At 34.8% G+C, this 14802-nt stretch overlaps 1 protein-coding gene and 1 long non-coding RNA gene across 3 annotated transcripts in view; both read right to left on the bottom strand.

The window, feature by feature from the left end:
* unc13ba (unc-13 homolog Ba (C. elegans)) overlaps positions 1 to 14802 on the bottom strand; it is a 178016-nt gene that overhangs the window by 162731 nt on the left and 483 nt on the right. For both annotated transcript variants that reach the window (XM_087253313.1, XM_087253310.1), the window contains exon 2: positions 4343 to 4372. In XM_087253313.1, coding sequence (XP_087109439.1) covers positions 4343 to 4372 — 30 coding nt within the window. The remainder of the gene's footprint in view (positions 1 to 4342; positions 4373 to 14802) is intronic.
* Positions 10662 to 12081, bottom strand: LOC137495512 (uncharacterized). The gene is made up of 2 exons (XR_015491114.1): positions 11138 to 12081; positions 10662 to 11052 (listed from the first exon to the last, which is right to left on the bottom strand). It is a non-coding gene; the product is annotated as an uncharacterized LOC137495512 (long non-coding RNA).

The following is a 14802-nucleotide window of genomic DNA, read 5'->3' as shown; positions in this document are numbered from 1 at the left end:
TTTTTCCCAATCATATTTTTGTCTTCCGTGAAATAAAATAGCAGACTTATTAACAGAAAATATGCATTTATTTAATGCCCTGCTGTTATTATTATAATCACAAAATCTCTTTACATTTTTAATAGAAATCATTATTTAAAAGATTATGTCTTGACGTGGTTTCCTTTCTCTCCAACGCGGCTCAAGTGAGCGCGCTGCGTGATGAAAAGACAACAACACGCGCACATATGTTGACTTTTTGTAAACAGTTTTGTTGTTTAAATATGATATTGCATTAATGTGCATACATGCTTTATAAGCTGTAAAATAAAAGGTAAAGTCTATTTGTTGCGTTTATGACGCAGATGGTTTAGCATCAACACGTCTGTTTCAAACAGCAATATTCTTCTTCCATTTTGCTTCTTTGGCAAATGTGTCTGTAGGCACCGGTTATACGTTATGTTGACAAGGAAAAAAGAAGAGGTGCGGTCCTCTTATGAAACGACTGAATCAGCTGGGTATCGATTGTGCAAAAGTGTTGCTGTATATGTTGATAAAATTGTAATATTTAATAATATTGTGATATTCAAGATTTGTACATTCATAAAGCTCTGGATAACTTAAAACAGCGATTAGACCTTCAGAGCGGTGTTAATGCGTCCTGAAGTAAAGCGAAACGGCATTAAACTTCAGCAAGACAGTCATTATATGCAGAGTCATACTTTATCTATAAATAAAGTATAACTATAGAAACTGTGTTCATCTTAACTGAAAGCTTCTGCGTGTTTGCTGGCCTCACGCATCATGCACCTGTCAGTCAGTCAGTCAGCACGTAACCCCAAAGGATTAAACAGATACGTTTACAAAAAAGTTTGCTTTGTTAAAATCCACTTACCTTTAAATTCTCTGTAGTTGTCTTGACAACACAAACTGCTGCTCTGGGATGAGCCGCGTGCAAAAGATGCCCCTCTTAACGCAAAGGCGCATTCAATCAGCCCCTTATGCAGCCAAACTAAAAATATATAAAATAATATTTTTTATCGTTTAACTGATAACATTAATCGGTTACAAACACACCCTTTCGGTTAACGGTTAATCAGTTATTTTGAGCATCCCTAATTACACTATTTAACAAAAATGATGTTCCAGGATCAACTTGGATGTTAATCCAGGATCGCATTGTACTTTGCAAAATCATGATGTGCCCTCGGATCGCTGATGCTAAATTCTTACCACTGCTGTCCAGAGCAAACGACAAGCCTTGCCTTTTCAGAGATACTCTGACTTGAGTGTCTTGCCATAACAATTCGGCCCTTGTCAAAGTTGCTTTGATATTTCTTCCTGATTAATTCTCCTGCATCTAACACATTAATTATGACAACTGATAAACTGCTTAATCTAATATGCAGATTGTAATACATTATATGGTCTAGTTAGGAGTAAGAGATGTTCATCAATATTCATTATATCTGAATATGACTAGCAATAAAGGTTTTGGATCATCGCTGTACGTTCTAATAGAAGAAAGGAAGCTTAGGCATTGCATATCTGCACTATGTAACTTAGTTTTTACTGCATCCATTGCCTCACTGTAATTCACATATCCCATGCTTTCAGATAGCAGCATTAACAACAAATGGCAAGTTCACTAAGAAGCTACACTAACAACTGACATTATCGCAGAATAATTATTTACATCAATACTACAAACTCAGACATACTACTTGTCTCGAATGCTGTCAAGGAGGAATATATTGATGCAGAGAGTGTCTTCAAGTTCTAAATTTTTTCCAACTACCAGACTTGCTAAACTAGTGCCTTTGGTTGAGTTGAGTTTACCTTCGGCCCATTCAGGCTGCACAGACAAATAGATTGCAATTCTATTTGATGCTGCTGGCGGTGGAGATATTACACACTTCACCTTTAAGGAATTAGGCAGATGGATGGACGAATGGAGAGTGAAGAAGAAGCAGACATTTATGGTGTGGGTGGCACAGAGAGAATGAGACAAACCAGACAGTCAATAAGAACGGGGAAAGTCAGATACAGACGAAAACACCAAAAAACAACATAATTTGATTTTCAAACTAATTAATTGGTTAGACTGAAAGATTCTCATGCACCCGCATAGATTCAGATGAGATTTTTTCTTACTCTAAAAGATTTTTTAATACCCATATCACCACCTCCAATGCATTCAAACCAAACTTATTTGAACCAAACTTAAAATATGGGACAACGACCCATTCAGTACATTTTGTCTCACAAGCAGTATAATACAGACTGGCTACATTCATAAACACAACCTCTTCCTGGTAAAATGCTATAAACCTCTGCCCAATTCCTTTTTCATTATAAAAACCAATTCAGAAATAACTAAATAGCATACACTCACCTGCCACTTTATAAGGTACATCTTACTAATACCGGGTTGGATCTCCTTTTGACTTCAGAACTGCCTTAATCCTTCGTGGCATTGCTTCAATACGTTTCTGGAAATTCTGACATGATAGCATCACGCAGCTGTTGCAGATTTGTCAGCTGCACATCCATGAATCTCCTGTTCCACCACATCCACCACAGAGGTGCTCTACTGAGTTGAGATTTGGTGACTGTGGAGGCCATTTGAGTACAGTGAACTCATTGTCAATTCAAGACACCAGAAACCAGTTCAAGAAACCAGTCTGAGATGATTCGCGCTTTATGACATGGTGCGTTATCCTGCTGGAAGTAGCCATCACAAGATGGGTACGCTGTGGTCATAAGGGGATAGACATGGTCAACAACAACACTCAGGTAGGCTGTGGCGTTAGCACGATGCTCACTTGGCACTATTGGGCCCAAAGTGTGCCAAGAAAATACCCCCCACACTATTACACCGTCATCACCAGCCTGAACCATTGATACAAGGCAGGATGGATCCATGCTTTCATGCTGTTGATGCCAAATTCTGACCCCACCATCCAAATGTCGCAGCAGAAATCGAGACTCAACAGACCAGGCAATGTTTTTCAAATCGTCTATTGTCCAATTTTAGTCAGCCTGTGCCTCAGTTTCCATTTCTTAGCTGACAGGAGTGGCACCCGGTGTGGTCTTTTACTGATGTAGCCAATCTGCTTTAAGGTTGGACGTGTTGTGCGTTTAGAGGTGCTCTTCTGCATACCTCAGTTGTAACAAGTGGTTATTTGAGTTACTGCTTTCTTTCTGTCAGCTCTAACCAGTCTGGCCATTCTCCTCTGACCTCTGGCATCAACAAGGCATTTGTACCAACTGAACTGCCGCTCACTGGATATTTTTTCTTTTTCTTTTTTCTTTTTGTTGTGCGTGGAAATCCCAGTAAATCAGCAGTTTCTAAAATACTTAGACCACCAGCCCATCTGGTGCCAACAACCATTCTATGTTCAAAGTCACTTAAATCACCTTTCTTTGAATTGCAGCAGATCGTCTTAACCATGTCTACATGCCTAAATGCATTAAGTTGCTGCCATATAATTGGCTAATTAGAATTTTGTGTTAACGAGCAGTTGGACAGGTGTACCTAATACAGTGGCTGGCAAATGCATGTAGTTATAAAGGGTACACTGACCAATGACAAAATGTTTTATTAAAAATATCCCCTTTAGTCAGAACAAAACAAAAGCCTTATATAGATTGCTAAAGACACCAAGAAAACCTAATAGGGTAAATAACATGCGCAATTAAATATCTAATATGACTCTTTATCATAAATAAATAATAAAAATAAAGTTTCGTATAGATTTCCTTTTGAGTGCTTCTCTGTTAAAGGTATAGCTAATGCAGAAATTAAAATTCTATCATCATTTATTCACCCTCAACATTGTTTTGTTGAACTCAAAAGAAGATATTTTGAAGAATGTTGGAAACTGGTAGCAATTGACTTTCATAGTAAATTTTCCTACTATGGAAGTCAATGCTTGTTTTAAATGAAACAGAACTAGAAAAAAATCAAACTGCTACAAAAAAAGTAAAGGATGAGATAATAATAACAGAATTCTCATTTTTGGGTGAACCACCCCTTTAAGCCTATTCAATCATTAAAATGTGTGTGTGTGTGTGTGTGTGTGTGTGTGTGTGTGTGTGTGTGTGTGCATTTCTCATGGGTAAAGGGTGTGATATGTGTTTTAGTAGAGTAAAAATCCCTAAACAGTCTAGTGCCTGCCTGCTGGCTAACAAGTAAACCAGTTCACTTTGTCTTTGTGGCAAACTGGGCCACAGCATGAGTCTGATTCAAGCACCTTATTTTAGCAGCAAACACTCAGTCAAATGTTTTGATTTTTCATTCTGAGTCTACAGTAATTGTGGAGCCACAACTGTTTCATGTATGACGCAAACAGCCCATTACCTGAAGGTCCTTGTAGTTTGGCCTTTTTCACTGAAAAGAAAAGGAAAGAAAGACCATGTAAGTGAAAACGGAAAATAGCAAGAAAGTGAGATATTTTTGCAGTGATAAAATAGATGATGAAATAGACTAAGTATAGACACGGACAAAAACAGCTCAATGGAAGATTTACCCATGTATTTCTACAGCAAGTTCAAACAAAGGACAGGGTCAAACCCCAACAACCAACCTGTTATTTGCTGGTGCATATAGCCAGTATGACTTTTTAACACTTTCCCAAGTGACTTCCATAGTGGCCTGCCTGAAGTGTTAACGTTCACAGTGCAACCGCATTTCAATGGCAGCTGTTCGACTTACAAAATACTCCAATATTTGAAGCAATATTTATTCAGTGGACACACATTTTAGAGGATATTACCTAAAACTCAATGGCACTTTTTTATTCATTCATTCACTCACTTTCCTTCAGCTTAGTCTCTATTTCAGAGGTCACCATTATTCCAACATATGTTTTACACAGTGGATGCCCTTCCAGCTGAAACCTGGTACTGGGAAACACCCATACACTCTCACACTCACTCATAAACTACAGCCAGTTTAGTTAATCCAATTCTTGCTCCAACAAAAGCTACATTTAAAAAAAATATACAGTTGAAATCAGAATTATTAAACCGCCTTTTAGTTTCTTTACATTTTTTTATATTTCCCAAATGATGTTTAACAGACCAAAGAAAATTTCACAGTATGTCTGATAATATTTTGTCTTCTGGAGAAAGTCTTATTTGTTTTATTTCAGCAAGAATAAAAACAGTTTTAAATTTTTTTTTAAAACATTTTTGGGGTCAAAATTATTAGCCCCTTTATTTTTTTTCCGATAGTCTACAAAATATACCATTGTTATACAAATGAGGAAATAAATGGGGCCTAATAATTCAGGGGGTCAGGTGTATAAATAAATTATATAATTTAAAAAATAGTGCTTCTATAGTTTATAAAAATAGGGTTTCGTCTTTCACTGCAGCAGATTAAAGAACATATTCTGACCTTAAAATGCAAAACATTTGCGAGGATACACAATTTAATTATATTTTAAGATATATATATATATTTAAGAGTAGAAAACAGTTCTATTGTACAAACAATGTAGTATTTTTAGTACTAATTCTAGGGGAAATAAACAGTTCTCTGTAACAATTTTAGTACAAAAGCAATAGTCAAAAAACATACTAAACGAACACATTATTACTAATAAAGTTGAACAACATCCAAATGGTTCAAAAGGGTGTCTAAGTAAGTCTTAGCTTTTTAAAATGTGACTACAATTCTGCTAAAGACAGAGTGGGAGAGTATAAATTATATTTAAGCTGTCAGAAAGTCCTTTACCTGAATAAGATTATGGAATGAATTTTCTGATGGATGTCTGCTCCATGATGGAGTAACACATATCCTTTTTTATGTCTTTGTGAAAATTAAGTCTACATTATATGATAACCTTGGTGTCATCCCACTTCAGAGTAAAACTGGAATAATGTGTGTGATTGCTTTTTCTGTATGTCAAATAATTTGTTTCCTCTAGATTTACCTAGCCAGATCAGAGGTCATGGAGGCCTCTTGAATGGACCTGAAATCTTAAAGAATTGGAAACAACTGTTTTTCTGAGTTATCTGCCATTTTAAGTGTTAAATCTTTTAAAGTTAATTCCTTTGTATTTAAGCTGCCAGTTTGGATGTAGTTTGTACCAGTTTTTGCCCATTTTGATAAGTACACTCTGCCTTGAGTAAGAAACAAATTGTACTTTGAGTGTGTGTGTGTGTGTGTGTGTGTGTGTGTGTGTGTGTGTGTGTGTGTGTGTGTGTGTGTGTGTGTGTGTGTGTGTGTGTGTGTGTGTGTGTGTGTTTGTGTGTGTGTGTTCTATTCCTTGGTGGACCATCTAATAGGTCTTGGCTGTCCGACGTTTGTATGCTTGAGATATTGTTCAGACTTGCACGCATGCACACACTTGGGTATTTAGTTAGTCTATCTGTGTTTTAACAAATCAGGTTAAAACAACTACAACAAACTTTTTGCAAGTACTGAAGCTGGCTTCTGCTTATGAACCTGCATTTATCAGACAGACTGGTCATTTTTGGGTTAAAACTGCAAACATCTCCTACAAAGATTTTTTTTACATAGAAAAGATAATGCAAAGTATCAAGATTTAAAACTATAATTAGAATTTTGCGGCTGCATTGTGGTCATTAAACAGTCTTTTCATATTTCATCAATTAAAACTAAATGTTTTAAAAACAAATCAACAAAATACTTCCTTGGCATATGAACTGTTACACTGAATGACATTTTAGTCATTTAGTCTTGTGTAAATCATGTTTAAAATGCTAAAGACTAGGGCTGCATGATATTGGAAAAATCTGACATTGCAATATTCTGTTTTGCTGCAATATATATTGTGATTAGGCATGGGCCAGTAAAAGTTTCTGACGGTATGATAACCTTTGGATAAAAATACCATGGTTTCACAATCTCACGAAATTGTGATTACTACTCTAAAATTAAAGAGGTATTGTAATTACTGCTCTAAAATAAAGGTGAAAAAGTTCTTTTTAAATGTCTTTAACCTTTTCCCCACTGCACACAATATATTTTTATTTTAAGAAACATTTTCAATATTTTGGAACAGTAAACATGGCAGGCTAAAATAGTTAAAATAAGTCATTGCTTTCTGCTCTCTTCATTAGATTCAAAAAGATTTCTTTACAACAAATAAAAAATACATTAAAAATCCTTATAACTTGAAAGGGTATAACAGAACATTTTACAGGTATTAAAACCTTGACTTTTCCAAACCACAGTAAACCGGTTATCATCCCATGCCTAATTGCGGATATAATTGGACCTGATGATTTGAATAGCTGTATTTGGAAAGCCTTAATTCATTTTGATCCATGGAAATGATCAAGTCCTTTTCTACGCAATGCATGTGAATAAAATATAATAAAATACAAACATATAAAAATCTGACAGTCAAACGCAAAATTATATGGACTTTATCGTAGTATTAATGATCTTTTTAATAATAAAAACAATTTAATCCTGCAATGTGACTATTGCAGATACACACACTGCGATATCGATGATCAAATGTTAAATTGTCCAGCCCTACTATAGACATTATTTTTGCCTTTAGAAAAAAAATATAGTATTGTCAAAATATAAAGCAATGTGAAAAAAACTTCTCTAGTGGTAATGATGTAAATGTATTGACTATCACAATCCTTCAGTGCAAGATACTTAAAAAACAATGCACATATTAAAAAAAAAGAAATATAAAATAAGATTTTAGAGCTGAACGGCAAAAATGCAATCTCAATAATTATATTCCATATTGAACAATAACGATAAATATATTGATATCAGTTGTTAATGCTTCTAGATTTAAAAAGAGTACCCCAACAATGACTGAAGCCACAAAAATAAGAGGGTCCATTAAATGGCATAACATTTTCAGCCAATAAATTTTCGGTGGCCGAATATTCAGTACATTTCTAATATTAAACCCACTTTTAGATTCCCATTGTTGCACATTTCTGCTGTGTGACTGGCTCTTAGATCAATATAAAGTAAAAAAGTCCAGAGCTTATCATTATTATTGACATTTTTACGCAATTTGATATAATATCGTTTATTGGCCCATGCAGCTCTATAAAATATCCGGCCGGTTTGAATGCATTTACATGCTACAGTCTTTTAAACATGCACACGTCACTGCAGCCGCTTACATGCAGACCCACACAGCACCAGATGGCTGGAGGATTACACCGCAGCTCTGTCCCTCCCCCCAACACCAGCATCATGCCATTTACATCAGTCTAACTTATCACTTTCCCCTCTAGCCCACGGGTTTCCTCTGAGCATATGCAAAACAAACTTACAAACATATATCCACAGAGTTCTCAACAAGTCAAAGTAACAAACAAAACACTGAAAATATAATTTCACAACGTTACCAGCAAGCTCTTTGCATACGCTTCCTTCAGCCTTTTTTTAAAAAAAACTCTTAACACTAAATCCTGGCCTGACGCCGAACGCTGAAAGAAAAGGCACAGCATAATGATCCACTGTTACGTACATGATGAGAGCAAATCTTATTTATTTTGTGCCTTTATCCCAAAATATCTCTCTATTCATCAGAGATGTCAGTCTCTTTTGATTTTTCTGTACAAGCTCTTCTCTCTTATGACTGCTGACAGCATGACAGATCTGTGTGACACAAAAGACCTCACAGAACAGCAATTTACTCTGGTCCAATCAATTGTATTAGATTCATAAAAGGATTAAACACCTATAGGCAGTTCAAATATTGGTTCGATGCACTGGTTGTTGACTCGTCTCACAACAAGAAGGTCGCTAGTTCGAGTCCTGGTTTGGTCAGTTGGCATTTCTGTGTGGAGTTTGCATGTTCTCCCTTTGTTGGCGTGAGTTTCCTCTGGGTGCTGAAAGACATGCACTATAGGTTTATTGGGTAAACTAAATTGGGTGTAGTGTATGAGTGTGAATGTGAGAGAATATGGGTAATTCCCAGGACTAGGTTGTGGCTGGATAGGCATCCAAACATATGCGTAAAACATATGCTAGAATACTTGGCGGCTCATTCCGCTGTGGCGACCCCTGATAAATAAGAAAATTATCTGATAAAAAAAAAAATTAATAAATGAATGAATAATACACTGTATAACAATTCTGCTTGACTTACATTTTTAAGCTGAATTAACCTTCTGAGGCCTTTGACCTTATATAATGTTAAACTGATTTAAAACTGGCAAAAAGCAAACAAAAAGTTTGTGTAATTTATAAAATTAAGTTAGAACATGATTGATTTGGTTTAATAAGTTACAATGACCTAAAAACATTTGCTACTAACATGTGGACTATTTTATTATATATATATATATATATATATATATATATATATATATATATATATATATATATATATATATACATACATGCATACATACAGTGTAGTAATTTTGGGGTCAAACAATAACACTTTGTGACAGTCACTTTTTTTATACATGTAATAGGTAGGCCCACATGCAATCTGTGCAGATTTTTGAGCCCATTATTCAGTCTTTTTAGATAATAACATAATTTTATATATATATATAATATCTCAAATCTGATTGGCTGATAGCCGTGCGATATTCTGCAATATCAGAACTCCTACAGCCTCTTTACCCTTTGTGTATTACTCCACCCACATACAGCCAGCAAAAAGTAGACACTACTGGGGGGTATTCCAGAAAGCTGGGTTAACTTACCATCTGCTAAAACCTAAACTCTCGGTTGATTTGCCCAAAACCTGCTTACCGCGAGTATGTTGGTTCCAAAACAGGTGACAAGAGTTAGTTAAATCAACCTCCTGAAGATAACCGCGGGTTAATGCGCGTGCACGGCACACACCTGAAGGCATTTTCAGTAGATCGCCAAATTCACGAGTCACCATAGAAAGTCAAGGTGAGAAAAAAAGGGCAACGCACTTTACAGAGGCGAAGCTGGAGGTTTTAAAAACAGAGATTACACATCTGCTTCAACGAAGGAAAGAAATATAGAATAAGAAATAGATAAGAAAATAAAAAATAAATAATAAGAAAATTTATTAGTTCATTAAATTACACATGCCACCCTCCATTTTATTGTAATGATAAATGAAACTACTCTTTAACATCCTTTTTGAGTATGTTGTGTAACCATTCATGCATTTATTTTTTCTTGCCATTAATTTCTTAAGGCCACAATATGTGTATTGACTAATAAGGGTTATAGAAATTGTAATCTTTCTGGAGCTAGAACTCTGTCCAAAGTCATTAAACACAGAAACATTATCATAAAAGGTAATATTTAATTACTGGAGCTCTGTATTTAACACTCTAGAATATTCTTTCTGTCATGCAGCTAATAGAAAGAGGCCTGTCTAACTGCTGTGTCCTATAATAAAGGCTTTTCAGTGGTTGAGTTTTTCACTTAAACCACACACTCTGTCACTGTTATAAGTGATTGTTGTCAGATAGCTTTAGGTTCTTTTTATTTTGCATGCAGACGAAGTTCCTTCTGCCTCAACTAACAAGCAGTGTAAGAATTTTCTGCACTTTTCCATATTTGAATATTACTCTTGGATCACAAAATCTTTTATCTACATATTTAAATTCTAAAGTAGCTGTATAAGGTCCATCTTCAAAGATAAAGTCACATGAGCATCAACTTAAGGTGAGAAATGTATATGAAAAATATGTTACACGTTGAAAGGTGTGTGTATAAAGCAGAGTACAAAATCATTCATTTTATTTCAGGAAATGAAGAAATGAACAGACCAAACTATTTGATTAAACATAGTTTTTTGACTAATTATATTTTTTAGCACTCTTCCATCTGTTTTGTCTGCCTGGGTCACTGAGATTTCCTCTGGGTCAGGCTGCAGGTACGTGTCATCGTATAAGGCAGAAAAGGGTATCTTTTGTCCTCCAGCAAGTAACAATGTAGTGCCCAGTAATGATTCTATTTTATAATACAAATATAATAAAAATAAACATTGTGTTAAGCAACATTTGCTTTATAGTTTTTTTTTTTACTATATTTTTGTTATACACTTGAATCATTACTTCCTGAAAATCAGCCATTTAGCCTCAACATAGTGATGAGGTGGAGTGTGTGATGAGCTGGTAAGTGGAAGCAGTAATGAGTTTAATAGTTAAAACACCAAAAGATTAAGGATAGAAAATTAAGTTGTACCTGCACACTTACTTTGGACAAATTTTATATTATCAGTGTCCTTTAGTGACCGATGGAGCTTCAAAATAGGCTGCAATTAATGCACAGAATAGCATTTAGAAACCCTGAAAAAAATATTATATTAAAAAATGTAGGTGTGTGTGCGTAAATGTATATATAAAAACAACGTCTCACATCTTAAATTAAAGATATATTTTCCTACAAAAGTCAAAGCTGCCACTTATAATATTATACAGAAAAATGTGAGGGTGCAGAAGGAGAGAAAAAACACAAGATCTGTAAGTTAGATTCGAACTCGCTCCGTTGTGCGCTCCGTTGTTCTTTATCGACGCACTGTCCACTACGCTATTCCCGTGCTCTGAATCAGCTGTGTAATGATACGCAGTAATGTATGACCAAGGAACTGTACAAAAGTGTAAAAAAACAGTTCAGTGCCAGGCATACTGTACAGGTGGTCATACTGCCACATTGTACAGTTGCCTAAAATGCCCTGACGCGAATACAAAGAGCTGCACTGAATGTTTTTTATGATAAGCGCAGACCCGCGGTTTGTCACATTTGATTTCAAAAAGGTTTGTTAAATACATTAACATTATGAATTTGGTTATGAAAAAAACTATGCACTTATAACCCTCTCACAACGAAAAAACTTGTATCTGTGTGTCCACATCCATAAATATTCTCATCAAAAGAGCACGCAATGCTCAGTAAACTCTCTGAAACAGACAAACTCTGAAACATAGCAACTTACTCTCTGAACATAACCTGCTCCGGAGCAGGTTATCTTCAGAGAGTAAGTTGCTATGGCTACTTAACATACTCAGAAGTTACCTCCGATTTTGGAACCAAAGTTGAGGTTATCCACCTACTTACTCTCAAACTTACCCGTGTATGTCACATAACCTGCTTTCTGGAACAGCCCCCTGATCTAAAGTTTAAAAGATGCTTGCTCAACTGTTCAACTGTCAGCTTATGATTTGAATCCAATGTAGAAGAAAGTAGTTCCTCATACAAAAGGGTTTTTGAAACTCTCCGTGTTTGATTTTGTTTTTATATACACAATTATGCCACCAAACTGTTGTATAAACGCAATATCACACTCGTAGCAGTGCGATATGGCTGTATATCGGCACTGTTGGGGACACTAAGGCACTCAGCCAACGCAAGCCTCCCACCAGTGTCGATATACAGCAATATCGCACTGCTACTCGTGTGATATTGCTCATATATATATATATATATATATATATATATATATATATATATATATATATATATATATATATATTCAGTTTTTAAACTAATTTCAGCAAAATTATTGAATAATATGCAAATGTTTCTATGGTTTATGTTCAAATATAGTTTGTAAAGTAATATTTTCTTTCTTATAGTAGTTATAATATATCTACTAAAAGAAAGAAAACATTATTTGACTTACAAGTGGTTCTAGTTGGATTTGCACTGTATACTTTTAAAAGCATTGTAAACATCTTTTTTTGTGTTTGTGTTATGTATTTATTTACTATACTGTCAAAATAATTTTGCATAAATCCATAGATTTTGAACAAAATTCTAGGCAGAAATAGCATAAAAATTCTGTATGCCGCTAGTAATAGGTACCTTTATCAATCCAAGAGTTTTTGTAATACAACACATCTCATTTTAAACCACATAGTTTAAAGTAGCATCTATATTAGCTAGGCCTGTCACAATAAACAATATATTGACTTATAACTCAACACATGGACATGACCTCAATCATTTTTGGTGATGCAATATATATCGCCCATACATAAAAGTCAGTTCTAGCAACATTGATCTGATTGTGAGTGAACATCTTTATCTCTATTGGAGGTGTCAGAGTCAGTGTAGTCAAAAAAACACTATAGTATTTCCTACAGATTACAATATATTTTCATGTGGGTGCCTGACAACTGAAAATAGGTCTTGTAGCAGATTTCGCCACCTCTGTTACTTTTTACCTAGCACTTTTTGTTAACAGTTATTATTTATTTATTTATTTAAGATATGCCTTTTCAGTGCCCAATCATTAATTTGTTAAAATGATTATAATGAAATTAAATATTCTTAGGAATAAAATATGATGTGTTCTTTGGAAGAGTGTACCTGCATTGTGTTGATATTATATTGTCATTCTGGCATTATATAATGAGAGCATAAAATGGCCTTAAAATGACAATAATATTGTTTATCACATTTTGGTGCAATATATCGCACAACAAAAAAAAAAATAGATATTGTGACAGGCCTAATATTTGTAGCATAAACAATGTGTTGGAGAAATGTGATAAAAGGGAATGCAATGTTTTTACAGATGAATTGCCCTTTAGGTGCCCTTAAATTGCTACATTAAAGTCTGCGTAAACTCGAAATTTACAATGTACACAATGACATGTAATATTAAACAAAAAGCATAATATAGAACAACTTTACTACTAGGGATGCTCTGATCAAGATTTTTGCAGCCGATACAGAGTACCAATTCCTTGTCAATGTGATCGGAAGATACCAAGTACCGATTGTGATGCTTCAAGCTTTATAATGTATAAAGTGCATTTTCCCTCAAAGTATGATAAGTAAGTGAAGATATCACTTTACCTAAGAGAATAAATTAAAGATGTTGCATAGAATGCCTTAAACAAATCTCTTAATAACTATTTAGTGGGGACATGTCACAGCCAGAAGCAGCTTTACAGAAAATAATAGATTAAACAGATTCAAGAAAATGGTATCAAAAATGAGTGACAAAGCAATTTGGAAACATTGCAAATGATGGAAGTTTGGAGCACATATTTTATACATAAAAAGTTAAAACGCACATCTATCATCTCATTACTTCTTTACTAATAGAAAATATTTCTATACTGTTTATTACAATAAGTTAAATTATTAAATATTCAAGTTAAAAATCATTTTTATGTTTTTTTTATATTTCTCTAGTATTTCCAGCAAGGTTTTAATGAAATTGCAATACTGTTGAAAGCACAGAACAATCAGTTCTGATGTGTAAACTAATCATAAACAAACAATTGTGATACTGATCGAGTCATGAAATGTGATTATCGGCCGATCACGATGTCTGGCCGATCAATCGGAGCATCACTATTTACTACTTGTGTGAAACAGGAAGTGCCATATCAATCTTGCAACCACTCCAAAGTCTTTTGGAAACAAAAACGATACTAAAAAGCAAAATCCAACTAATTTCCACCAACAAGTATATATTATTTTTCACTGAATGGCAAAAGTTAGTTCTACTCTAATTCTGTAATTTACAAAATGACTGACTGAACATGGACTGGATCTTCTGTCAACAACAGATATGGAATAGCAGGCCCTATTAAGAGATTATTCATTCATTCATTTTCCTTTGGCTTAGTCTCTTTATTCATTAGGGGTCGCCACAGAGGAATGAGCCGCCAACTTTAGGAGTTTCATTTAGCCTACAAATTACAGTCCAGTCGACATAGCTTTTCGCAACAAATATCTTATTTTAGAGCTCACAGTTTAAAGTAGAAACACCCACAATCATGTCATATCCTGCAGGAAACTGAATAATCCTTTGGGAATGCTTGATGTCATACAAAATCAAAGCGTACAGTGGGACAATCAGACAGGTGATCACAGCATATGCGGTGCCTTAACAGCGGGGAAAA

Source organism: Danio rerio, chromosome 5 (genome assembly GCF_052040795.2).
Source record: "Danio rerio strain M-AB ecotype USA chromosome 5, GRCz13ab, whole genome shotgun sequence".
NCBI lineage: Eukaryota > Metazoa > Chordata > Actinopteri > Cypriniformes > Danionidae > Danio > Danio rerio.
The sequence above is the reverse complement of the archived record's forward strand: the minus strand, read 5'-3'. Positions and strand labels throughout refer to the sequence as shown.